This window comes from Seriola dumerili, unplaced genomic scaffold (assembly GCF_002260705.1).
Source record: "Seriola dumerili isolate Sdu_G_001 unplaced genomic scaffold, Sdu_1.0 BDQW01000226.1, whole genome shotgun sequence".
Classification (NCBI taxonomy): domain Eukaryota; kingdom Metazoa; phylum Chordata; class Actinopteri; order Carangiformes; family Carangidae; genus Seriola; species Seriola dumerili.
The window spans coordinates 2,898,335-2,922,828 of NW_019174481.1; the positions used below are offsets into that span (position 1 = coordinate 2,898,335).

Sequence of the window (24,494 nt, forward strand, 5' to 3'; positions counted from 1 at the left end):
TCGATAAATAAATGTTTATTTCCATAAAATCAACATCAGAATATCTCAGGCTAAATAATTAACTACATTTAACAGAAGGTAAAATGTGGAGAAAATACAACAAACAATAAAATAGAATAAAATAAAACATGGCCATCCATGTGCATAGTCGGTACATTAAAAGTGCAGGATTTCATTTTAAAGCATCGACGTCTGTTCATTTCAGTCCGTGCTGCGTCTCCTTGTGTCTTCTCAGGTCCACTTTCCTCTGAAAGCCTTTCCCGCAGAGGTCACAGCCGAAAGGTTTGAAGCCTGTGTGTTTCCTGCTGTGTGTGATGAGGTTGGAGCTCTGGCTGAAGGCCTTCCCGCACACCTGGCACTTGTGCGGCTTCTCACCTGTCGCGGGAACAAAAAAGGCACCGTTGGAAAAGTCAGTTTTAGACGCGTTTTTACACGTTACGCACGCGCATTTAAAAGGGAAATTTACGGCGACTGTCGGTTTGTAGTGTCTCACCTGTGTGGATGAAAGTGTGTTTTTTCATGTCTGACTTTTGATGGAACCTCTTCCCGCAGTACTGGCACGGATAAGGCCGCGTGTCCGAGTGGATGAGCAGGTGCGTGGACAGTGTGGAGGAGCGCTTGAAGCTTTTGCCGCAGATTTTACAGCTGAAGCTCCTCTCCTAAACATAGGATTTGAAGTGTCAGTGTGGAAGGCCTCAAACATTAGATAGAAACTGCAGATATACACAAGGCCTAAAATCACAGACTGATTCTGGAGCCTTTGCTCTCAGGATGTGAGGCCCAGAGGCCTTTTGTGCTCGTACTGCATCTTATGCGCCAGTCTATTTCCAGTCAGGGGCCTACCTGCGAGTGAACCGCTCTGTGCTGATCCAGGCTCACTGCGTGTCCGAAGGTTTTCCCGCAGATCCCGCACTCAAACGGCCGCGTCCCGCTGTGAGATCGCCGCACATGAACCTCCAGGCCGTGAGGTGTCGAAAACACCTTTTGGAAATGCAGAAGAATCACACTTTACTTCAAAATCAATCTCAAAACAGGGATAATTATTGATCTTGTGATACCAGATTAAGAGAGATTGTAGATATGGATATATGGATTTGATAGAGGCCTAATGGTCATAATGTTATGGTGTGATCACCGATAAAATATCGGTAAAATCATCAACATCTCAGTAAACTCAGCTGTTATGATTTGGGGCTAAGCAAACCTCGATAGGGGGAAACGAACCTTGCAACATTTAATGCATTTATAGGATCCACTTGACTCGAAGTCCGAGCAGATGAAATCATTTTCAGACTTGATTTCTGTAGCGCGAGGCTTCTGCTTTACATCCAGATACAGCTCGTCTGCGTCCTGCAACCTGCGGAGTTGGTGGGCAGCTGAAGAGTAATCCCGGTAGCATCCGGCCACTGGACCCCGCTGTGCGTAAAGAGACTCTTTGCCGCTGTCCTCTGCCCCGTAGATGCTGACGGGTGAGTTAGGCTCCCTGTGGCCCTGGAGGTGGTGGTGGTGGTGGTACGGTCCCTGAACCACATGCCTCAGCTCAGATCCAGAGTATGCTGACCAGGAGTAAGGAAAAAGGGGGATGTTGAAGTGCTGAGCGTCCTCCGCTGCTGGAGTGGAGCATTTCTCTGAATCTGGGAATGAATTTGGATGCAGTTTTAGTGGATATGGTTAGAGTGCAATCTGCATTTTATGTGTCACATGAAATAAATCATTTGATTTGAATTGCAGGGGGGCTTACTGGAAATGGAAACCTGACGTGCGTAGTACTGATTTTAGACTACTATAAACTTCTGTAACCCTCACGTCCCACCCATCAAAGTTCTGCACCTTACATATCAAAAATATTTTCCTGTGTGAAACCAGGTTACGCACAATAACTGATGATTGACAAGATATTTGGCTGTTTGGCATTTTCCCCCAATGAAATGAATCATTAAATTGAGCTAAAATAAAGTAACTATGTAAATGAATAATCGACTCCCAAACCGAGACAATTAATGCTCTTTGTTTTCCTTCACTGTAATCAAAACTATACCACAGTGAAAATGTTTAAAATAGTTTACCCACTTATAAAGCTGATATTGTTCAATGGCAAATGTTAACAATTTTAATTTATATAAGATCACGTGTCAAATAATCGAATGACACGCTCACGGTTCAAATAGGCCTTACACTAACAAAGTGGTTTTGATGCTCCTCTAAAACCTCTACAAACCAAACGTATGGCTGGAAATATATTTGAGCTGACCTGGTGAGGACGATGGAGACGGGGGACGCCAGAAATCACAGTCAGAAGATCGCTCACACACGCTGCCTCCGCAGCTGAGCGGGGAGCTGGAGGATAGTGAGCCCGGGGACAGCAGCCGGGACCCGGGGGACAGTCTGTCAGCGCCGGCGGACACTTCCTCGTGCGGCTCCAAGTTGGACTCAAACTCCCCCTGCGATTTGGTCTCTAATGACAGGAGAGGGGAACGAGTTAGCTAACTTATTCTGACTGATTGTGCAACAAGTGCAACAATCGCTTTTATTAGCATAATTCTACAAGTTCCGTGCGTAATTACGCATAAACGAACCTACCTGCGCACGCATGAGCCAGAATAGTGTCCAGTCCACTGTAGTCATCCTCTAGGTAGCGGGGCTGGTGGTAGCTGTGGGCCCGTTTACTCTTCACCAGGAAAGACCTCGGCATGATTTTTTTCTCGCTCTCCTTCAGTCTGTGCTCCTCACGTCTGAAATCGGCCACTTCACTTCTCCCCTCTCCACGCTGCTCTGACTTTATCTCTGGACAGATTGGGACACTATTGGTTGACAGGCGAGACGGTGTTGGGATTTTTGGCAGGCTATTACGCATGCGCAGAGAGGCCGTATCGTTTACCAGGTGTCGCGGTACAGGTGGTCAAAAGCAGGACCACCTTCCCCAGTGAGCGTCCCGGCAGATATAGGATTGTAGAGAAGATATTGTATGTCCTTAATGGTATATAGGCCTAGTCACAGCTGTAAATGGGACTCAGTTCACAGGATGGCTTCATAATATATAGCGTTAATGGTTGGCTCCGACTAGAATATAAATTAATAGCATATCTACATATAGTAGGTAAAGTAGTGTGGTGTTAAATTTTCTAATATTAAAATGACAAGATTAACTATTTTAGAATGAAAAAACAAAATCTGACATTGTGTTTGTTTATCAGGGTATAAAGTTTTTCTCGTAGCCTATATATTAATTTTGGCTACAGTTAGAGATGTAAACAAAGGAAGACATTCAAATAAATTAAAACCGAGATTGGATTTGCGCTCTTGACCAGTCCGTGAAAACGGTCGAGATTGACGTTACAAGCCCAAACTCAACATGGATTGAAAACACTGTAGCAACACTGAACATTTTGGCGTCTCATCAAGCCACAAGATTCAAAAACGCACTGTCAATTCTGTAATTTGACTGTGATGAGACGTAAAACGTGTGTGTTTGCGGATGGCTCGTGCAGGCAGGGCAGGCTGTGATGGATAATGACCTATTTGTTGACGCTGGTAAAGTGATCCCGTTAATGAGACGCGCACGGCCGCTCCGCACAACAGCCTGCTGGTGGGGAGCCGAAGTATCCCTTTACAGTTACACTGCTTCAGCCTTACTGTTTTACATCATTAAAACCCCCTCCCGGCCAAAGCACAGACCCAACTGGGCTGTCCAATGAAAGAAATACAGAACAAGATTCATTTAAGATATTAAAAACATAATGCATAAAATCACCATGTAAGAAAATTAAAAGTTTTGAGTTGAAATCTGTCAGGCTCGGAATACAAATCATGGCGAAGATTTGGGCTCTGTTCAAGGTCGGCCCAAAGCAGAGCGTTATCGATTTTTGTGTCCGATGTGGGAACAGAGTTTGTTTGATGCAGCTGCAGCAAGTTAGAGACCTGCAAGCAAAGCGCAGATAGCCGAGGCATGAAGCTGAAACACATGTCCCATACTCACACACAGCACAGTGACACTGCAGGAACTACATCCCAGCTCCGAGGAATCACACTGTCCAAATTCTGACTGAACGTCAAAATATCAGTCACAAGCTACAGAGAAAGAACCACAAACCCTCAACTTGACACACTGTCACACGCGCACGCACACACACACACACACACACACACTCTTTTTTCTCTCTCTTTCTTCCCCTCCCTCTCTCAGAAATTAATTTTCATGTTAGTCAGCCATGACAGGCAAACAAAAACACTGATTCATGTTGTGATAAAAAGACTGGTGCCACAATCTTTTGGACATTTGCATAATACAAAAATAAATCACTTAAACTGCTTGTTAGTATTCCTCTGGTTTCATTATTACAGGTTTTACCCACAAGCACAGACTTATCTTATTTTTATTTAATTTAAGACCACATTTCATATGATAACTCCAACCATACCAGCACTTTTACTTTTATTAGACCGCCTAATGTTGATGTATTCTACTTGCTCAAAAGGGTTAAAAAGACAAATCAGTCCATAAAATTTGGCAACACTGGAAATTCTAAAAGCAATTTATCATCTTTCCTCCTACTAATGAGCAAACAGCAATGATTTCTCACACAGTATGAGCAAAGACACAATATCAGACATAAGTTTGATGTTCCAGACTGGAGCTAAATATGTCTTAAAGTATATCTCAAATTTCTACAACATATGGTGACCTACAGTGTGGGGAGAAAACCTTATCTGTCTAGTTCTTGGTTGCTCAGTCACACCTCATGAAAAACATTCATGTAGTTAAACATGTATTTTTTTTAATCTAAATGGTCATAAATAGGACATCATTGAAATTCAGCTGCTGACTTACTGCAGTGAGAGATACAGGGACAGTGGTGATGTGACAACGTTCAAACTCAAAGTTACACACCAACTCAGAACAGGAAACCAAACGCAGAGACGAAAAGACGCTATCAGTGCTACCACAGCCTCCTCTCTTGTTTCTGTAAGCCCCCCCCCCTCCCCCTTCACTCAACTCTCACCCCACCACCTCCTCACCCACAGGCCTTGATTCTCACTCTTTTACAGAAAGTATGTGATTGAAATAGAGGCCCAATCGCAGTGATCACAGTCCAGAGGTGGGGGGTAGGGGATTGTTCTTGCATTTTGTCTTTCGTACTCTTTGCAGCAGCAGCTGTCTATCTTGTCAAAGATGCAGATCACAGTCATGGGGTTAAATAAAGGCTTGTGTTGGTGAGCCATGAGGTTATTTTCTCAAGCTCAGCTTCAAGCCCCTTTCAGACAGACAGACTGTAGGGGCTCCTCGTAGTTTTAAATATACCTGAGGTCGCAGCTTTAATACCACATGTATGTGAATGTTGATAAGTGGAGCACAGAGCACAGCAGCTTGGCAACATTTTGTCTTGATTTTGTCACACTGCAGTTCAGCCTGCTTCAGTTTATAGTGCGACTATGTAACTGTGTCGCCATTGTGACTGCATGCGGTGGCTAAGTTCATAAATGCTAAGAGTAACATGAGTAAAGAAGATCAAGAAGTCAGTGTACAATCTCACTAACTGCTATGTTGCAATATTGAGCTAAAGTTTGCTAACATAAGCTAACATTAGCCTCCCTGAGCTACTGGTCATACCAGACCAAACAAGACTGTAGCAATGAAACCCCTGATTGTATTGAACTGAACAAGGTTGTGTTTGATTGTGAATTGATTAATTTTTTTGTTTGTAAGAGAGAGACAGTGTTATTTTTTTCTTTAAAAAGTTATATAGTCTCTCTTCAAGTCAGACTATTGAAAAGTGAAACTAAGCCAGATTTTTGCTCTTGCTGATGAAAATAAAAATATTTCAAGTTCATTCAGTTGACTTTTCTGCAGCTCTAAAAACACTGTAGTACTACTTAGTCATAAAAAATAATTTTATTCAATATACTTCATGCATTGAGTTCATGCCATTATAGCTTACTGTGGCTAAACTGACTTTCCCAGGTTTTACGTCCCTGTTTAGTCCTAGATACTCAGTCTGAGCACTCACCTCTGCCCCACCACTCTGCTGTGGCATCGCAGTGAAAACCACATCATGCTATCTCATCTCCTCACAGGTTCCTCTGGCTCCAGAACTCTAACCACAGTGCAGCAACCCCCTCACTCTCTCTTTTAAACTATCTCCGTCCCTTTTCCTTTAACTACAATCTGATTTAGTCCTTTTCCTCAGGTTCAACCGCATGCAGCCCCCCTTCCACCGGGAGTGGCCGGCTGAATCTCATCGGGCTCTCAGCTGCAGCCACCAGATAGGAACCGAGCGTGAACACAATGAATGATTTACTGGATGCTGCTGACCGCAAGACAGTTCTTCTTTCACACAGGAGGTCCACAAACGTCTTGTTTTTCTCATTTAGTTCTCACTTAAAATATTCCTGTCCTTCAGCAGCAGGGGAGTTTCTGTCTGTGCTACCATAAACTGATCTGATTTATGTCATTGATTTATAGGATGATCATTCTCATTTAACTCTGACTATTGCTGTAGGATCCTGAAACTTTGGCTCAGATTTCTTGCAAAAAAAAAAACCTTGAAAATGGGAAAAACTGAGGAAACAATGAAAACAAACTCTCACGTTACACAAAAACAGATGCCAGGATTTATGCTATAAACACTCCACAAATCACCTCCCTCATCCATCACTGTGATCAGCAGCTCCACTTGTTTGCAACCAGCCCGTTTCTGGTTGTAAATTTCCCCCCAAAATACTGAGTATCTCTTCTGGGACGTTGGTGTGTGGATGTGAAGAAACCTAGCCAGCGCTTCCTGGTCATTGTGTCTCTGTGCATGTCTGGGGGTTAGACGGCTGTTTGAAAGGTCAGAGTTCAACGGGCATAGTCAAGCCTAAATAAGCCATCGTGTGTATGTCTGTGCATTTATTTATTACCTGTGTTGGACATTTTAAAATCTCTTTTGGTTATCTTTACTCTGTTTTCTCTGCTTGTGAAATGCACTTCATATATTTAATTTAATCTTGTGAAAACATTTTCTTGTCTCTATAAATGTGACACTAGATTGACCACATATTCTCCACCATTTCTGCTCTGCATCAAGTGCCTGGTCCTTATTGCTGATTCTCTGAAATCTGTGGTCTGCCACTTTGACATATTTTCACACGGAAAACATCACTCTTGTCTGTTTCTGCATGGGGTGTAAAGCACCAGTCACATGTTGGCTGGAGAAAAATGCAGCCTTTCACACAGAAACTTCATCACCATAGCATCTCTGCTGTCCCTGATATCTGGTGTTAAACTTAGCAGAACTCAATTTAGTTTCAGCAGAACTGATTTGGTTAGGCGAGTACTCATTATTTCTCATGCACTTTATTTCACACAGGACAAAGATGTGTAACTGCTATATATCAGTTTTATTCTAACTCTGAAAAATGTGCAGGGAGCTGCAAAAGTGTTAATGGCATACATGCATGTTGCAGATGTAATAACATCTCTTTCTCTTTATCTTTGAAATGAAGGGAATAAGTTGTGTTTAAAGTTGTGAATTATATTGATCTTCACAGTGTGGCTATATGTAAATGACTATAAATGCAATCAGCAGTGAGAAAAAGAGGCAGGAAAGACGAGTGTGTTACTTGTCAGCAGAGTGCAGTCTTCTTATCTGTGGTGTGCCTGTGAACACATTTGTTGACGTGTGACTTTCTGCAAGTCATCTCTGGTCCACCCAGATCTCAATGTCATCTTCTTTCAATTCTATTTTGTTACTTTTACAATGAAAACATGAGTGGGCAGCAACAAAACAGTTATTGATGAGGCTCCTTGCTGATATTACATCAGTGTGGGGGGTGAAAACCACCCCCCCCTCAAAATAAGCTCAGGAAATTACAATTCAGAGGGGACAAATGTATGACCACTATTGCCCCTTCTTCTGCCAACCACACCCTCCACTCCCAGTGTGAACCCATATTAACTGCTGAAACTGTTGCAGAGCGATGACTGGACAGTTGCTTCTCTCCATTGTGAAATCAGTTCTACAGAAACAGAGCTTGAACGGCTGCCGACAGAGCTGTCCACAAGAGTGACTTTGAATTTTCTTATCTAACACTGAGAACATCTGCACAGAGAGTGACAGTGGGGGATATTATCTGTCCTGCTTTAACAGAAAAGCAGAAGATGTTGGTTCCTTTTTTCAGAAGTTGTTGATAGAGCTTACAGATATTCTCACACTGAACTACTGGTTCATCGTTTGATAAAGTAGTCAAATCGTTAAAGGATTTTTTTTTTTTTTTCATTTGCAACAACAGCTCTTCTCATTAAAATGTAGCTTATACATTCTGTGAGCTTGTTTGTCCAACACTAACAAAAACACATCACTATCATGTTTCACAAGTCATTTTTCAAAACTTTTGAAAAACCTTTTGACTACATCCCTGTCTTCTTCAATTTTGAATTTTGAGTACATCAATTTTATGCTACTTAAAAAACTGTTCAATATTTTGGGGAATATTCATATTTGCTTTCTTGATTAGAGTCAGATGATTGATGCTACCTTCATGTTTGCACTTGAAGCTTAGCTTTGCACAAAGACTGGAATCGGGGAAACAGCTAGGATGGCTACAACCAAAGATGACAAAATCTGTCTACCGGCTCCTCTAAAGCACATCAGTTTACACATCATGTATCATGTTTGTTCAATTCATACAAAAACTGAGGCATAAAAATTACAAGTTGTGTTCTTTCTAGGAGTCTATATGTGCACCGTTATAAAGGAAAAAGGAAAAATGTCTGTACGCTAAATATGAAGCTACAGCCAGTGGCTGGTTAGCTTAGCTTAGTCACTGAGCCCGGCCAAGAACTTTCCCTGCACATAACCTTCTGTAAAACCACAACATGTCATTTTTACAGATTTGCTTTTGGACAAGACCAGGGTAGCTGTTTCCCCCATTTCCACTCTTTATGCTATGCTAAGCTAACCAGCTAATGACTGTCGCTTCATATTTAGAGTACAAACATGAGAGTTGTGTTGATGTCCTCATATAACTCTCAAGCAAATTAGTGTATTTCCCAAAATTCCCCTGCTGTATTATTGTAGCGTAGCCTATATTCGGCAATTCAACAATATTCAGTAAAATGCAATAAAAATAAATATAATAAATATCAGTATTTGGTCACTGTATTAAAATAATGAAGATAAAATCAGATTTTCTCCTTCACAGACATGAAATGAGCAGAAAATCAAGTTGCTTTCCCTGGAAAATGCTCTGACAGTCCTGTTCCTGATAATAGGGATTCTCATCTGTGCTCTCCTGTGTCTGAATACATTCCTGTCCATGTCTGTGAACTCTGGGACCTGTGGAGTAATGATGACCTCTCTGCATGACAACACCAGTGTGACGTTCACTGCTCATATTAATCACAGCAGACTTTCATGGGAGGGTTAGCGGCAGCACCACTTTGGTATCTGGGAATAGGTGGATCTACAGTTTAAGAGACAGTTACTTTTACTGTTATTGTTACTCACATCACTCTTAGTAACTGCTACTGAATGTCACATCAGATGGGTTGTGCCGACAGTGTGTGTGTCATACTGGACTATTATGGCAGCAATCCAACTTGTGTGTATACTATGATTCTGCTATAAATAGAGATGTGTAACTGAAGGTGGAAATTATATACTATATTGTCATTGATGTATCATTACACATTCCCACTTGTATATGCATTCAGATATATTTGACATTTGACATCTGCTGCTCAGGCACATCTGCTTGTCTCTTTCTTTAGTGTTTATTCACAATTTTGCTTTCCCACAGGATCATACACAAAAGACTATCTGTGAAGGAACAAAACAGTTATTGGAAAAATAATCTCACCTTAAGGTTTCAGTAGCTGCTCTGGAGCTTTCAATCACATCACAGTTATGCAGCATCAAAACGGTGTCAATCTCTGCCTTTTATTAAGACTTTATAAACATGAATTAATAGATTTATTAATGGTTTATAAACCATAAAATCGTACTCCAACACGAGACTTTGCTTTTCAGCTCTTGGAAAATGGCTGCAGGACATCTGGACCAAAATCCATTTATAAACAATTTTACAACCGCAGACTTGATGAATTGTTGAACCCAACATTCATAATTGTCGGTGACTAATTTGTGCTAATGACTCATTAACAACTGAGAAACCCATCACCTTTATTAATGTCAAACAAAACAGCTCTTACCGTCAACATTTGCCATTTACTGTATTGTTCTTTCCACATTTGCATGATTTTAAGTTTTGCATGCACATCAACAGCTAGTCATGGTAGTAGTCTATACATCTTACTGACACATGGACAAGGTTTCAATGTGAGATGAGAAAAGGACTCTTTTGCGTAGGTGGGCAGCCAGCTCACTCTCAGTTTCTGATTCAGTTGTCAAATGTTGTGACCTCTCTCTGGATTTTAAATCCACCCAAGCGTCAGAGATTTCACCATTTATACTTTCCCAGCCCAAACCATCATCATTTTGTTGAGTAGCTTGATTTCACAACATGCAAGGATGTTACATCAACAAAAACTGACTTCACAGAGACAGCGTCTGAAGCAGGCTTCATTTAATTTCATTACAACTGATAAATTGTTCCTGAGTCTCTGTTTTGGCTTTTAGTTACTGTAGTTTTAAGATGAAAGCTAAAATTCTTATATTTTAGATTCTTAATGAGCTTGTGCCAAACTAACTAGTTGATACAATGCAAATACAGTATAGTGTGTCCTCAGCAGATCCCTTGAATCAGACTGCTGATCACTCTGCTGAAATCTAAGACAGAGACCTGCAGTGAAGCCACTGTCTGTGGTTCCGGACACAAACTGTCTTTAACATTGAAACATCAGCCTGGATACAAGAACAGCAACATTATCGAGGCTTTTAAATCACTTGCTAGCCTATTTTTTATCCTTACGTTTACGTTACTATTACATTTTTGAATATGATAATGGAATTATGATTAAAGAAAAGCACTTTTAGTGTTGATATTGTTTTGTTTTTGTTTTGTTTTATTCATCTAACATCCATTTGGCTCAACAGCTAATTCCTCACCACTTTACTTTCTAATCTCATGGACATCTCACTAAGCTTCTAATAAATCACAATGTACGTGTATATTAAACAATATTGTCGTAACCTACATGAAAAACAAAATACTTTACTAAATCAGTGTTGCAGAGGTTGAGTGAACCCCTGCTGTCTGTATCGCTGCTGCCCCCTGTAGGTAATGTGTGGCGCTGTCCTCCGGTGCAGCAGGGGGCGCTGCCCGCTGCCCGCTGCCGATGGGACGTCCGGTTACCAAAAAATTGCAACGTCAGGTCAGGAAGCTATCGCAGCCCAGAAGGCAGCTTCTTGAATCCCGGAGGAAGAGGAGAAAAATCTCTGCAAAATGGTGCGTAAAACATATCGATATACATCCAGCGCACACGGTGTGAGTGAGTAGAGATGTGTCCGATGGTGGAGAAGTGTTTACAGCGGTGTGAGGGTGAGATGTTTGCGGATGTTAGGTTGTACCGGGCCGGTGAGCTGTTGTGCTCCAGCGTGGCGCTTCATGGCTGATGAAACCTCAGCTGACCGCCTGCACTGCTGGAAACACACACACACACACACACACACACACACGAGGAGTTTTTACAGACTTATTGAAGCATATTTGTATGACAGTGTCAACACCGTGAAGCGTAATAAGAAATGGCATTTTGTGTTGCTTGTGTGGCATTTTCAGTCCTCGCTTCATAGCTAGCTACTAGCTAACCTCTCGACTCCTCATTCCCCCTCAGGGTTTCGTCAAAGTGGTGAAGAGCAAGGCCTACTTCAAGAGATATGAAGTTAAATTCAGGAGAAGGAGAGGTAAATGGAAACTTTCACTGCACACCAGCTTTACAACCTTCACACTGTTAAGCCAAACTCCTGTTCAGTTTTTTTCTATTAACCACTGACTTTGGTTCTTTTTTAACTTGACAGAGGGGAAAACTGACTTCTTTGCTCGCAAGCGTCTGGTTGTGCAGGACAAGAACAAGTACAACACGCCCAAGTACCGCATGATCGTCAGGTTTTCCAACAGGGACATCTGCTGCCAGGTCAGTGACTGCAGGTCTCAGTTAAACTCATGGGATCACAGACTGAAAATGATTTGACTTAACCCCCTCTCCTCTGTCTGTCTACCTTGTCCAGATTGCTTATGCAAAAATTGAAGGGGACCAGATTGTGTGTGCTGCTTACTCTCACGAACTGCCTAAATATGGCATCTCTGTAGGCCTCACAAACTACGCTGCGGCCTACTGCACCGGGCTGCTGCTGGCTCGCCGGGTAAGAATACACATATACACACCCACACTGAAACTTGCAGATGTCAGCAGAGACAGCACATGGATGTGACACTGAGATTTGTGCTGAAGTAGCAACTCCAGAGGTTAGGTCAGATTTGTAAAATCACCGCATTTCAAGCCTAGTAAGAACTAACATAAAACACGTCATTATGCGTCATGATGCGCCCACTACCGGAACATATTTGTCAAGTGTTTTCTCACATCCTCTTTTGCACCTTCCTCCTCATTTTTAGCTGCTGCATAAGTTTGGCATGGACCAGGTGTACGAGGGTCAGGTGGAGGTGACGGGAGATGAGTTCAATGTGGAGAGTGTCGACGGGCAGCCGGGCGCCTTCACCTGTTACCTGGATGCAGGCCTGGCCAGAACCACCACAGGGAACAAGGTGTTCGGAGCACTGAAGGGGGCAGTCGACGGAGGGCTGGCCATTCCTCACAGGTCAGTATGATGTGAGAATAGCACCCGCTGCTTATGCTTGTTTTTCTTCTGCTTCTTCACTTCCTTACTATATATACATGTGGAGCAAATGAAAACAGTTCCTACACTAATAAAACTGCATTATCACACAGATGCACTACGACTGGTGTTTCATCACCTTGTGTAATTCCAGTCAGAGTGCTTATTCAACAGAAGAGCAACTGGTTTGCCAACATGATCCAGTTTATGGTTACTGGTTCTGTTCTGCTTCTTGATGATGATACAAAACACGCTGAGCAAAATGTAGTTGGTCCTTCATTTGCATTAGCTGATGTTTACTGTCGTTTTCAAGACGGGGCTGAGAGAAGCAAGATGAACCGAAGCAAACAACTTTTATTGTGTTGCAGTGTAATTAATTAGCAGAGCACTGAACAAAACCGAGCATGATTACAAGAAAACCATAAATGCTGTGAGAAAAATACATTTCGTCAACTTACCTTAATGCGATCTCTGCCCTTTGTCGTTCCCTAGTCTAAAACGCTTCCCCGGTTACGACGCAGAGAGTAAAGAGTTCAACGCAGAGGTGCACCGGAAACACATCATGGGCATGAATGTGGCCGACTACATGTCTTACCTGATGGAGGAGGACGAGGATGCCTACAAGAAACAGTTCTCTCGCTTCATCAAGAACGGAGTCACGCCAGACACGGTAAGATAAGAACTTCTCGCACGTGAAGATAGATTCTATATGAGACTTCAGTACAGCATCTGTGGCCATCGTTACAGATGCAATATTCAATCTGGTAGCCAGATTTTCTTAATCTAAATTTCCCAATTATGTTCATATATCATTCTTAAAGAGTGGTGTTGTATGAAATGACTTGTCAGCTGATTTCTTCAGACGCATTGCTATGGGCATGTACTGTATGTTGACAAATAAGTAACAAGAAATAGCAGGACAGGATTGCTAGTGAATTAGAAACGGTGACCAGAGAGCACTGACATGTTTGAGCGAACCTTACCAGAACCTCATCAGATGATGTCTTACCTTTTAACTGTCAGACATCATTGCATGTGCCATATGGTTGCAACAGTAACGGTGACATCTGGGGGAGCTGTACTGCACAGTCAACCAAAACCACACTGCAGCCCTAAAATGTAGGCAGTGCCTAAATAAATGGCACATCTGCACAGCGGCTTTTTTCATCACTGCACATTTGCTTTGGCCTTAACAACTACAAATAAAAGACAGTTTGAATGCAGTCTTCTTAAAAATAATCATTGTTTTAGATACTGCACAGATGCCAAAATCGAAAGTTATATTTACTGATCCATCAGTTGTAGACTCCACTCACACCCGGCCTGTTGCTGTGTGTAGTCATAGCCGCTTTTGCTGTCAGGAAATTATCACTGTGGTAAATAGATGAATCACTGAAAGTCTGTCGTTCCGTTGTTATATTTAGTTCAGTTAGTTAAGTCAGTTATTCTCCACTGTTTTCTGCTTCTTGATGATGATACAAAACACGCTGAGCAAAATGTAGTTGGTCCTTCATTTGCATTAGCTGATGTTTACTGTCGTTTTCAAGACGGGGCTGAGAGAAGCAAGACAAATCACCATGCGTGTCGTGAAATGCCAAAACTTGGTGTATAAATATGTATGTGTCGTTTTCTTCTTTTTAGGTAGAAGAAATGTACAGAAAAGCACACGCCGCCATCAGAGCGAACCCCGTGCACGAACAGAAACCCAAAAAAGACGTCAAGAAGAAGAGGTGGGTTCCTACTTTCCGTATCTCAGATGCCTTTGTCTGTCTCTAAGCCAGAATTGGTGATGCTGTTTCACCCAAATTGTTATGACGTAGTCCTTAAAATAATCACGTAACATTATTGGTAACTGGAGAAAAAACTGCCCTTATTTAACGCCAGCTCCCTCTTTAGGGATCGAATAATTCTGGGAAGATCCCAGTGCTGAGCGGACAAACATTTCTCTCCACAGACGTGCTGAATGTTAATGGAGCTGTTATTGTGTTTCTTTCCGGGCAGGTGGAATCGCGCCAAGTTATCTCTGGCACAGAGGAAGGATCGCGTCGCTCAGAAAAAGGCCAGCTTCTTACGAGCACAAGAACAAGAAGCAGGGGACGGTTAGGGGCTCGCCACAGGGCCCTGCTGCAAGAACACAACACACTTCACAGACAAATAAATTTATTTCAAATTCATGCTTGTGTCTGGCTCAGTCAATACTGTGTACTTTTCTTTTTCTTTTTTTGTTTTTAAAGGAACATCGTGGCCTTGTTTGCTTGTGACTAGTTATACCCATGACAAATATTTACAGTGTTAATCTTTAATCCACAATATGAGTGAGATACTGGATTGCCATATTGTGCAATATAAATCTTGACAGACCTGACAAGTAACAGTGAAGTGGTATGTAGTTTAATTGTGCAAAATCATGCTGGTTTCTTCAATAAGTAAACTTTTTTTTTTTTTACATTTTTAAAACTAACAGCAGCATTGACCACAAGCTTGACATGCTGTACAGGTCACGTCTGTCTCAAAGTGGTTTACGTTGTCAACTTGGTCACAGTTACTTCACATCGGCAATGTCTGGAAGGGTTCATGGAAAATATTCTTTTATACAGCATTCAAATGTGACCATGACACTCGATAAAGGATCTCCACCTTCACAGGTGGTAAACATTCACAAAGTGATTTCAGCATGATCTGTGGCACTGTGACGGATGAAATCCAAAAATAACATGATGCAGTACATTACCACAAACACTCTTCAGTGAGAAATAGTAGAGAACATTCACAAACCAAATTAAATACATTAATATTTTCTCTTCGTGTCATTGATGCAGCATTGATGATGTCACTTGGGTTACAGGTGGAAAACTCGCAGCATGGTCAAGTACGCTGATGCACAGTATGAACACTGTGACGTACTGTCAGACAAATACCATCACATTGTCCAATCTGAAGCTAATGAACTGCCCCATTTCAGCAAACAGATGAGTGACAGATAAAAGGAAACGCCACCATGAATCTCCAGAAAAGCTTCAGTGCTCTTTGGCACTGAGTCCTTCATAGAGGAATTATTGTTGAATTCCTCCACTAATTTGTTTATTCTGGTTTTTCCTTCGTCACTAATCTGTCTTTGTTGAAGTCTGGTGATGCTCTATAATTTCCTTATTTTCAAATAATCCCCTGAAAAGACCAAAACCTACAATCTCAGTTTGCCTGTGCCTGCAGCCAAGGCTTAAACACTTTCCTGTATAAAAACAAACATCAATGAGCTGCTCTTTTGCACCGGGTGACACATTCCCAGACCACAATGAACTGTATTTTGAATTGATCCAAATGTGTATTAATCCGCAGCTGAAAGTAGTCCCCTAACAAATGCACAAATTCCTTCTGTTTGAGTAACCGTTGCTAAAAAATTACAGTGCCCAGCTGTTTGACGACATTCTTTAACCTTTTTTTTTCTTTTCTTTTCTTTTTTTTTTTTTTAAATTGAAGTATGATTTTAAAGTAAAAAAGATAAAATACATCTTCAGCAGGCAGCGCTGATGGGCTTGGGTCTGAGTGCTAGCGAAGTAAAATATGAAATACTAACATACTGTTGGTTTTCACCTTTTCATTGGATTTGTTACAAATAACAAATGTAGAATATCGGTAACCTTAGCAACCTTAACATAAAATTAAGGAGCATATCTTATCATAGTGCAATTTCAATACACTTCAAACTGGAGCCTCTGTACAACAGTCACTCTATCCTTGTTTTCCTCAAGGGAATAAACTCTTCTTTGATGAACTGTGTTAGTCCACACACACATCAGCATGATTTTGTGGCAAAAACAGCAATTTAGTCTCTCGGCTCTTGAGACTAACAACAGTAAAACATTCAGCGGTAGAGAACAATACAATACAATAAAATGTGGCTGTATGAATTGTTTTAAGTGTGACTGATGGCAACATGCAATCATTCAGTATATATTTTTTTAGTGTTGTATTTAAACATACTCTGACATGTTTTCCAGGCCCCAGACTTCTGAAACCGGGATGGAGGAGGTAGTCCCCATCAGTCGGTTCATTCATTAGTGTTAAGAGTTGATAAAAATGACTTTGAATGAATTTGCTACTTCTAAATCACAGCATCGTTAATACTCAGCTCCATGTGAGAGTGACTGGCATCATTTCAGAGGAATTTCTTCTCCTTGTCACGAGTCCTTTGTGTGTGAGATCTGTTTCCACAGCAGAGCTTTCAGGTTGTTGAGGATAAGTGAGTGCTCCATGTTCATCTGTCCAGCATTGCCCTTGAGAGCCATACATAAGTACAACTGTCTCTCCAGTTCCTCCCTCATCACTGACGGCGCCCCGCGCAGGAGGTAGTCCTTCAGTGCACCGCATGCCTTCGCCAAGTTTGGCTGGAGCGGCTCCTCCCTGCACCGTTTCTCTGACATGTCGCATGACGTCCGGCAGTCCACCCCGTACACGCAGTCAGCGTCTGTCTCACACTTCAGTACTCGCATGGTGCGTCTGAACTCGTCTTCAGGAACAACTGCTCCGGCGTTGGTAAGACGGAGCTCGTGGCGGTCAGTGTAACCAAAGTGTGTTGCGGTGAGGTCGCAGATGAGAAAGCTGCCGTAGGTGCCGTGGAAGATGTCCTCCACCAGCTCCAGCAGACCCATGGAGATCTTGGCTTTGCGAGGCCAAGATGGGGTGAACCACTGATCAATAGTGCGCTGCACACTGCTCGGCACCCAGGACACCAGCGGCCAGGGTAGAGACAAACCGTACAGGGGCCCGTAGGGGACTCGCTCCGTCATGTAAAGGTCCCCGCAGTAGCCGAGGAGGCGAGGAGTGTGTCCACGATCCTGGAGCAGCAGGCCCAGCAGCACCTCAAAGAACAAACCCGAAATCCGTTAATCTGTGTTATATCTGTACGTTTCCCCAATGAGCGAAAAGACATCATACACCAACAACAAGCATGTTATTTTTCTAATTCACTGGCCTGATATTATACCTCGTCCATCTGCAGGAGGGCCCACGTGGAGCGGGCTTCTGGCAGTGACACCCGTCCATCTCTGTTGCCATCGGCGACAGACAAGATCTGGCTGACGAGGCTGGCGAGGTTGGCCTGCTCTCCAAGCTTGGACTGAGAGATGGAGAAAGACGAGAGACTGAAAGTTTGTTGTTTCAGGCTTCAGATCTGGTTCTATATAAACCTTTGTGACCCACGTCCACAGTCTCTTACCTTGAGATGATTAAAGACCATTTCTCTGAACTTCTCCACTGATGTGCCTCTGGTGGGCTTGTCGAACACAGCTGCCTCTCTCCGAGGCTCCGGCTCCTCCCCCAGCTCATAGTGCACAATCTCCCCCAATTTACAACGGATGATCCCATCGTAGTCTCCCCAGCTTCCTGTGTAAACCTGATCAACAGCGGAGAGCCAAGGAAACGCTTAACATGCTGAACATAATGAATAATCAGATTAGAGCCACTCGGCCATGCCTTAATCGTTGGTCAGGGTCATTGTTACACATGTAACAACGTTAATACCACATTATCCTTTACAGAAGACTAAAGGTTTTACAGAAAGTACAATTTCCTACCTGGTTGTTTGGCAGTACTGACAGACACCTGCCCATATAGAGTGTCTCTTTGTCACACAGACTGCTGCAGGCGGAGCCATCGATGATTCCCCTCCTGTATTTATCGCACTTGGAGAAAGAGAAAACGCAGATAAGTGTTTGTAATTCTATTATCAAGTATATTCACATCACGTTTTAATTGCCACACAGACATGAGATCACATCAAACCAAAACCACTTCTAAATTCCTGAGGTTGCCTTGATCGTGTAACAACCTGTAGCCCACGTAGCACCCTTTGAATGATTGCTGTATTCAGAGTAACAAGGTCTGAACAAATGAAGAGATGAGAGAGAATCGTGCCAATACTCACGATGGCGTTCTTGCACTCGTGTCCTCTGCACAGCTCTGTGTAGGCGGAGTACTGCACATAGAGCACCCAGCTCCCCACCAGCACAGTCAGCCATGTAAGGAACAGGTACTTCACCCGGACAAAGGAGATCCGAGCCTGCAAAGAGCGAGCAGAAACAGAGACACAAAAGTTTGTTCACCCTGTTGTGAAATCCTGGCAACGTTATGTCATTACTCAATCTTCAATATTTTATATGTTATGAAATTATTGTATTAATCTATGTATCCAGACTACATATACTGCCTGTATTAACACAGAATACAGACACAGTGCACCGAAAGAGTCGCGGTCCAAACTATTCTAATCAAGCCTGCTCGCATAATAGGTTGCCACGGTGACCTATTATGTTATGGGGTGTCCCATAACAAGGTACTGGTTGGCTGATTAGTCGCTATGTGCAACAATAGCTCATTAAGCTGGAAAATGTTTTTGGAGGTGCAGCATGACAGGCCATTCTGTTTATGGCTTGTGTGTCACAGGATGCACACGTCACGTCTCACAATGCCCCTTTGGATATTGTGCAAGTTAATGCCGTCAGTGCCTTATTTTCCACACGGATAAAACACAGAAATGTGGTGATACAGATACACAATTCTTCGCTCGTTCAAGAAAAAAAAGTTGTAAAGGTGACATTACAAATCCTGAGATTTAGAGATCTTAGATCTTAACTCAAAAGAAAAACTAACTGTACACAATCTAAAGGCAAAACAACACGGCAGAAAAGAACAGCACAGGATACAGTGCACAGGGGGTTTACAGTACTAGAGCTCCAACTAATGATTAATAATAATAAATCATAATATCTAATATCTAATTTATCTGTACACTACATTTACTCTAAATTGCTTTTGAACAACAGATGAAGATTTCACTTCCATTTATGATATAAAACAGAAAAGCAATTGCCTCTGAATAGAGCAAATGTTTACTGTTATCAAAACTGGAATCAATTGGAAAGTGATGAGAAATGACTAATCAGTTGTTATATCAATCATTTCAGCTGCACATACAGTCAGTAATGATCAAAATACAATCTAATGTCAACAGCCATGCTAACAGCTCTCTGTGGCTGTACTTCAGCACAGTGTTATTTTGAGCAAAATGCTATTGTCAGCATGCTAACATGACAACAATGCTAACTAGCAGGCATAATATTTATAGTATGTTATCCTGTGAACATTTGCTAATTGGTCTTAACACAAAGTGAATCTGAGGCTGATAAAAATGTCATTAGTATTGGAGAGAATGAGGCACTAAAGCAAAGTACTGAGCTGAACATTTGACCTGATGGTGGCATTACAGACACAGGGGAGTCTCTAGTCTCTAGGATTCATCGTCTGGGGAATGTGAATGTCAGTACAACACTTCATTGTAATCATTGAGATATTTCCACCTGGGCCAAAGTGGTGAATCAATCACCTGACAGATGTTGTATGGCTGAAAACCAACCATCAGAAGCTACCACTGTGTCCACTGTGTTATCTTAAGACTGCTTCTGACCAACAGCTGAAGATTTAACTCCCAACAAATGTGTCTATTTTTGTTGGAATAGATATTCAGTCAGTTGACAAATCAGCTACAAAAATGATCATTTCAGCAGTACATATATTAGGTGCCTACTGCAATGCAATCCAGTAAAAAACATAATGAAGTAAGTTGCTGGAAGGGGAAGTGGAGCAGTGAAATGGAATTTAGGTCAAACTTGCTGTTTTAGCCCCAGTATGTGACTTGTACTAAAGCAAAACTGCAATTAGTTTTTCTTCAGGGACTGTAACGGCACTTGGGAGGATCAAGTGATTTTGACTCTCACTCTGATCACATGGCAGGAACAGCTTATGTTGTGTGTATTTTGGCAGCGTGCTGTGCTCCTCCGTTCGGCTTCAGCACGGTTTCCAAATCCCAACAAAAATATGCACCCAGCGAGGTAGGGACCAAGTCAAAAGCCTTTTAATGTTTGATGTGCTGTAATTACTGTAAACAGGAATGAAGATCTGTCTGTTTTGAGTCCATACAAGCTGCAGCAGAACACACACAGATGGTTGATTTACAGTCATTAATTCAGATTCTTTATACATTTTTGGGGCATATGACTTGTTTGTGGGTTTTGAACATGATAAACAAAACGCTAATGAGGTCCAGGGCTTTTTCCTAGAGTTTGTTCACATGAAATATGTAAAACATCCCCACTGTGAACTACGGACTTCACAGAAAAGCAAAGGCTGCATACACGAAAACCATAATTTTCCTGCCTCCCATTCATTTTGGTGCATTTCACCAAAACGTCTCTTGGCAGAAGGAGGCTGTCAGAGCTTTAACAGCGGCTTAGAGCTGGAGAGATTTCTCCTCTGCAGAGCTGCCTTGTTTTTAAACGCTCTGTGTCCCGAAGAGATGAACAAACAGATAGTGGGGCCTCCAGGGAGGGAACAGGAGGTATCAAGGGAGTATAAAGCAACCACAGTCGACTATCAGATCTGACTCCTTTGGCTTGTACAAAGGTGTGTGGAAACGCGCACAGACAAAACGGTGGAATAAAAAGCTGTTTGTTAACAGGCGGGTGACACTGAGTCATGTGTGCACGTCGTCTGTCTGATGGTGTGTCTCAGCGTGTCTCTGTGAACACATGATAAGCCTGCAATGTAAAGAAGTGAAACCTGAGTCTAATTGTTCATTTACTCCTTGTGGCCCTTCACAGTGTCTCCACTTCCTTGGAACCTATTATGTAGTGATTGTCTCAGCTAAGATTACATTTGGTAAACTTAATTGATCCCATGTAAGAATCCAAGTGCCTAAAAAAATACAACCATTTGATGTAAATGTAGGAAATGCAAAGTGTGTACTGTAAAACTGTTTCACAACTGTATTATGACCCATGAGATGAGAGTTAAGATGAGCAAAAAGAAACAAAACAGAAATACATAATAAATGTATACTTAAATGTGAGTAAAATACAGTAAAATAAAAAATATTGTAAATAAATGAGAAAGGCATACAATGTCATTAAAACGTAAAGTGGTATGACACAGTTGAGGTGGTAGCAGATTGAGCAAGATGCTGATGTTAAAATTGATGACAATAGGAGCTGTGCTGAGTTGTGCAGGAAGGAAAACTTTTACAGCTGGATGAAATATGCAAAGTCACATAGCGCAAAACCCACAGTGCAAACTACAGGGTTACCAAGCTGTCAACAATTAGATTCAGTTACTCGGCATTAACCCTCACCGAGTATCGACTGTCGTAAGGTACAGTCACTGCAGCGGACACAAAAGACCTGCACTATCAGATCTTCACATACTGCGGGTGGAACAACTTGTCACTAGGAGCTGCACACACAGTTTCAGGTAGCAACTGGAGGGCGTTTGGTCGGTAGTTTGTCCGTCGTCCTGTTCTCTTCCCCCTCCTCCCCGGAGTCCACAGAGCTCCTCAGGACAGAGCTGGCTTCTTCAGTTTGTGTCTCCCTGTCTGCAGCGGAGATGTCACTGAACCAACAAACTGCACAGGAGATGGTTGATACCATCTCAGGGTGAAAAAATGGTCTTAACACCAATCCTCCCCATTACAGGGCAAGGGTTACAGTACATAAGAACTGCAATGCTGCTTTCAAAGTTCAAAGACCAAACAGGAAAGACTGAAATTCAGGAAATACAAAACTGGCTTTCATGTCACTTTTTAAACTCCTGACCTTAGAATTTCAAAAGCCATTTGTTCTACTTGAGTTAGGAAGATGATCAGAGGTTACCCGACTTCTGTGCGCCCTTTACAACCCTGTAATTCTTCTACTAAAAACCACCCTGTGGACCTTTGTACAAACAACACACCATGTCCTGTAACATACCTGCACACCCCACCATCGCAACACATTCTGGTGTGCTGCTACAAACCAACTGGCTCCCTAACAAGACTTCTTTTTACATTTGTTACCAGCCAGAGTTTGCATTGTGCATTGTGTAGGTGTGATGACCTAAAAATAAAAAGGTACCAACTGCTTTGAAAACACAGTCAGCTACAAAAAGCACAAAAATGTACTTAGCCTAATTTGTCTCTCCTTTTACCCACAGACTGCCAAAATAGGAACAGAAACAACCCTGACAAGTGACTCAAAGCTTTACACAACGCAGTGTTGTCTGAATGTGAGTGTGTGTGTGTCTAGGTATGTGTGATAGGAACTTATCTTATTTTAGTACAGGATGAAATACAGCCTTATCATGACTGATCTTGTTGAATTAACCAGCCTATGAGGACACAGGAAAGTGCAGGCAGGTGTTGGCTGAAGCCAGATGAAATCAGCTCTGCCAACATGTCTCACCTTTCAGAGGATTTCAGCCACCAGTAGTCCATGTTCAAAGTTGTGATAAACTGACTGTAACCATGTGGTAATGAAACACTCCTCTCTAGAGCAGATGCAAGCATGCATTCTCTTGCTCTTGCATAAACCCCTGGCTGCACTGTACTTGCTGGCAGCGGGCCACTGGTACCCAAATCAGAAGGTTCAACTCTTATCATCCAAACCAAAGGATTACTGAAACAACTGTGGGCTGAGAGTGAAAGTCCTGGCAGCTGCTCAGTAATGTGAGGAGGAGATAACTTCAAATGAAGTGATATGAAATGAGAGATTCCTCTCTGGCCTGTGTTATAAGTCCTGGCATCATTTACCACAATTCCCCAGTATACACACACTCATTGGTAGGCCTGAACTCTGCTCTGTAGAAATTATGGTGGTTCAGCAAGAAAACTGTCAAGATAATATTTTATTAACAGTGACATTCCTCAGGTGTTTTGCAACAGCCCACAATTCCCATCTGAGCAGCCAGAGGTGGTAGATATTTACTGCAAGCTGTCAGTCTAACGTGACACTACGACGACCTCATTACACACAGGCTCACAATCACAACCCGCAGAATATAAACGATAATCCGTTTACAGAGCAATTATCGACCGGTGATATTACCTGGAAATAGAAAGACTTTTTCACCCAGGCCCGTGGAAACAGACCCTTCGCCATCACAAAAATAGATCATCTCAATACGTGGACCTGGCTGTGGGAGATCATCCAAAATACATGGGAGAAAGCGCCTTCCACACAAAACCAAAACCACTCGTCTGGTTCACGGAACGGGCAGAAATGACTGCATATCAGCCGGTTTCAGCCCCAGAATGATCCACAACCCCGGACTGTCGGGTTGTCTTGTCCGTGTGAACGCTTTGATATTCTACTTTGCCTGCGCCTCTGCTGTTTGCAGCAGCTGCTGATTTTCAAGCAAAGCAACATACCTCACGCTGAAAAAAACGTAGGTTCAGGGCGCAGGCGCGACTTCCTCTGCCTATAATACGTTTTAAAGTTTTCTGGTCGTCAACCAAAATTACGAAAATGTGTGTCAAAGTGCGACCATTGGTGCAGCATAGCCCTTGCTGATATCATTGAATCACTATCTGAGTGGTTGCTAAACTCTAAAGATGTGACCGGGTCATGCTACCAAGCGTGAGCGCACACTTCCGCTATGTCTTTCGCAATAAAATCCTTGATGTTAAACTGATAACCTAGTGCCAAACACAACTTCCGGTCATCGTATGCAAAATAAAAAATAACCTGTCAATACACATTTTGTTGTTGCGCGATTAAGTGGCCAAAATCTACACAAGTTTATCAAACCCAGTGTCGTTGAAATTATGAGCATTGTCAGTGAACATTTGTTTTATCTGTGAAATTGTCTGACCGTTAATTAATAATGCTGAAAACGTTAGTTGGTATTTCTATCCAC

The 24,494-nt window shown here is 42.3% G+C and overlaps 3 protein-coding genes across 3 annotated transcripts; 1 reads left to right on the forward strand and 2 right to left on the reverse strand.

Annotated features, from left to right (window-relative positions):
* On the reverse strand, positions 1 to 4,081 carry LOC111229026 (zinc finger protein Gfi-1-like). Its single transcript, XM_022755176.1, has 7 exons — positions 3,977 to 4,081; positions 2,581 to 2,784; positions 2,252 to 2,455; positions 1,225 to 1,634; positions 844 to 981; positions 494 to 659; positions 1 to 375 (listed from the first exon to the last, which is right to left on the reverse strand). Exons 2-7 carry the CDS (start codon positions 2,690 to 2,692, stop codon positions 197 to 199), a joined length of 1,209 nt encoding a protein of 402 aa, XP_022610897.1. The 5' UTR covers positions 2,693 to 2,784; positions 3,977 to 4,081; the 3' UTR covers positions 1 to 196.
* Positions 4,082 to 11,275: 7,194 nt separating this feature from the next.
* On the forward strand, positions 11,276 to 14,950 carry LOC111228767 (60S ribosomal protein L5-like). The gene is made up of 8 exons (XM_022754792.1): positions 11,276 to 11,385; positions 11,774 to 11,843; positions 11,958 to 12,073; positions 12,168 to 12,302; positions 12,556 to 12,758; positions 13,269 to 13,446; positions 14,418 to 14,506; positions 14,778 to 14,950. The coding sequence occupies exons 1-8, from the start codon at positions 11,383 to 11,385 to the stop codon at positions 14,878 to 14,880; spliced, it is 897 nt and encodes a 298-aa protein (XP_022610513.1). The 5' UTR covers positions 11,276 to 11,382; the 3' UTR covers positions 14,881 to 14,950.
* A 3-nt stretch (positions 14,951 to 14,953) lies between these two features.
* On the reverse strand, positions 14,954 to 23,992 carry LOC111228766 (protein FAM69A-like). Its single transcript, XM_022754791.1, has 6 exons — positions 23,684 to 23,992; positions 18,700 to 18,834; positions 18,350 to 18,457; positions 17,992 to 18,168; positions 17,761 to 17,892; positions 14,954 to 17,635 (listed from the first exon to the last, which is right to left on the reverse strand). The coding sequence occupies exons 1-6, from the start codon at positions 23,735 to 23,737 to the stop codon at positions 16,955 to 16,957; spliced, it is 1,287 nt and encodes a 428-aa protein (XP_022610512.1). The 5' UTR covers positions 23,738 to 23,992; the 3' UTR covers positions 14,954 to 16,954.
* Between the last annotated feature and the right edge of the window lie 502 nt (positions 23,993 to 24,494).

Bases quoted from the DNA above. Each gene is read 5' to 3' on its own strand.
- LOC111229026 (XM_022755176.1), bottom strand. From the start codon at position 2,692: ATGCCGAGGTCTTTCCTGGTGAAGAGTAAACGGGCCCACAGCTACCAC. The intron at 2,456-2,580 runs GTAGGTTCGTTT...TCCTGTCATTAG, and splicing joins TCTGGCTCATGCGTGCGCAG to AGACCAAATCGCAGGGGGAG. The intron at 1,635-2,251 runs GTCAGCTCAAAT...ATTCATTCCCAG, and splicing joins GTCTCCATCGTCCTCACCAG to ATTCAGAGAAATGCTCCACT.
- LOC111228767 (XM_022754792.1), top strand. The intron at 12,074-12,167 runs GTCAGTGACTGC...TACCTTGTCCAG, and splicing joins ACAGGGACATCTGCTGCCAG to ATTGCTTATGCAAAAATTGA. The intron at 12,759-13,268 runs GTCAGTATGATG...GTCGTTCCCTAG, and splicing joins GGGCTGGCCATTCCTCACAG to TCTAAAACGCTTCCCCGGTT.
- LOC111228766 (XM_022754791.1), bottom strand. From the start codon at position 23,737: ATGGCGAAGGGTCTGTTTCCACGGGCCTGGGTGAAAAAGTCTTTCTAT. The intron at 17,893-17,991 runs GTAAGAGACTGT...TCCATCTCTCAG, and splicing joins TGGTCTTTAATCATCTCAAG to TCCAAGCTTGGAGAGCAGGC. The intron at 17,636-17,760 runs GTATAATATCAG...TTGTTCTTTGAG, and splicing joins CCCTCCTGCAGATGGACGAG to GTGCTGCTGGGCCTGCTGCT.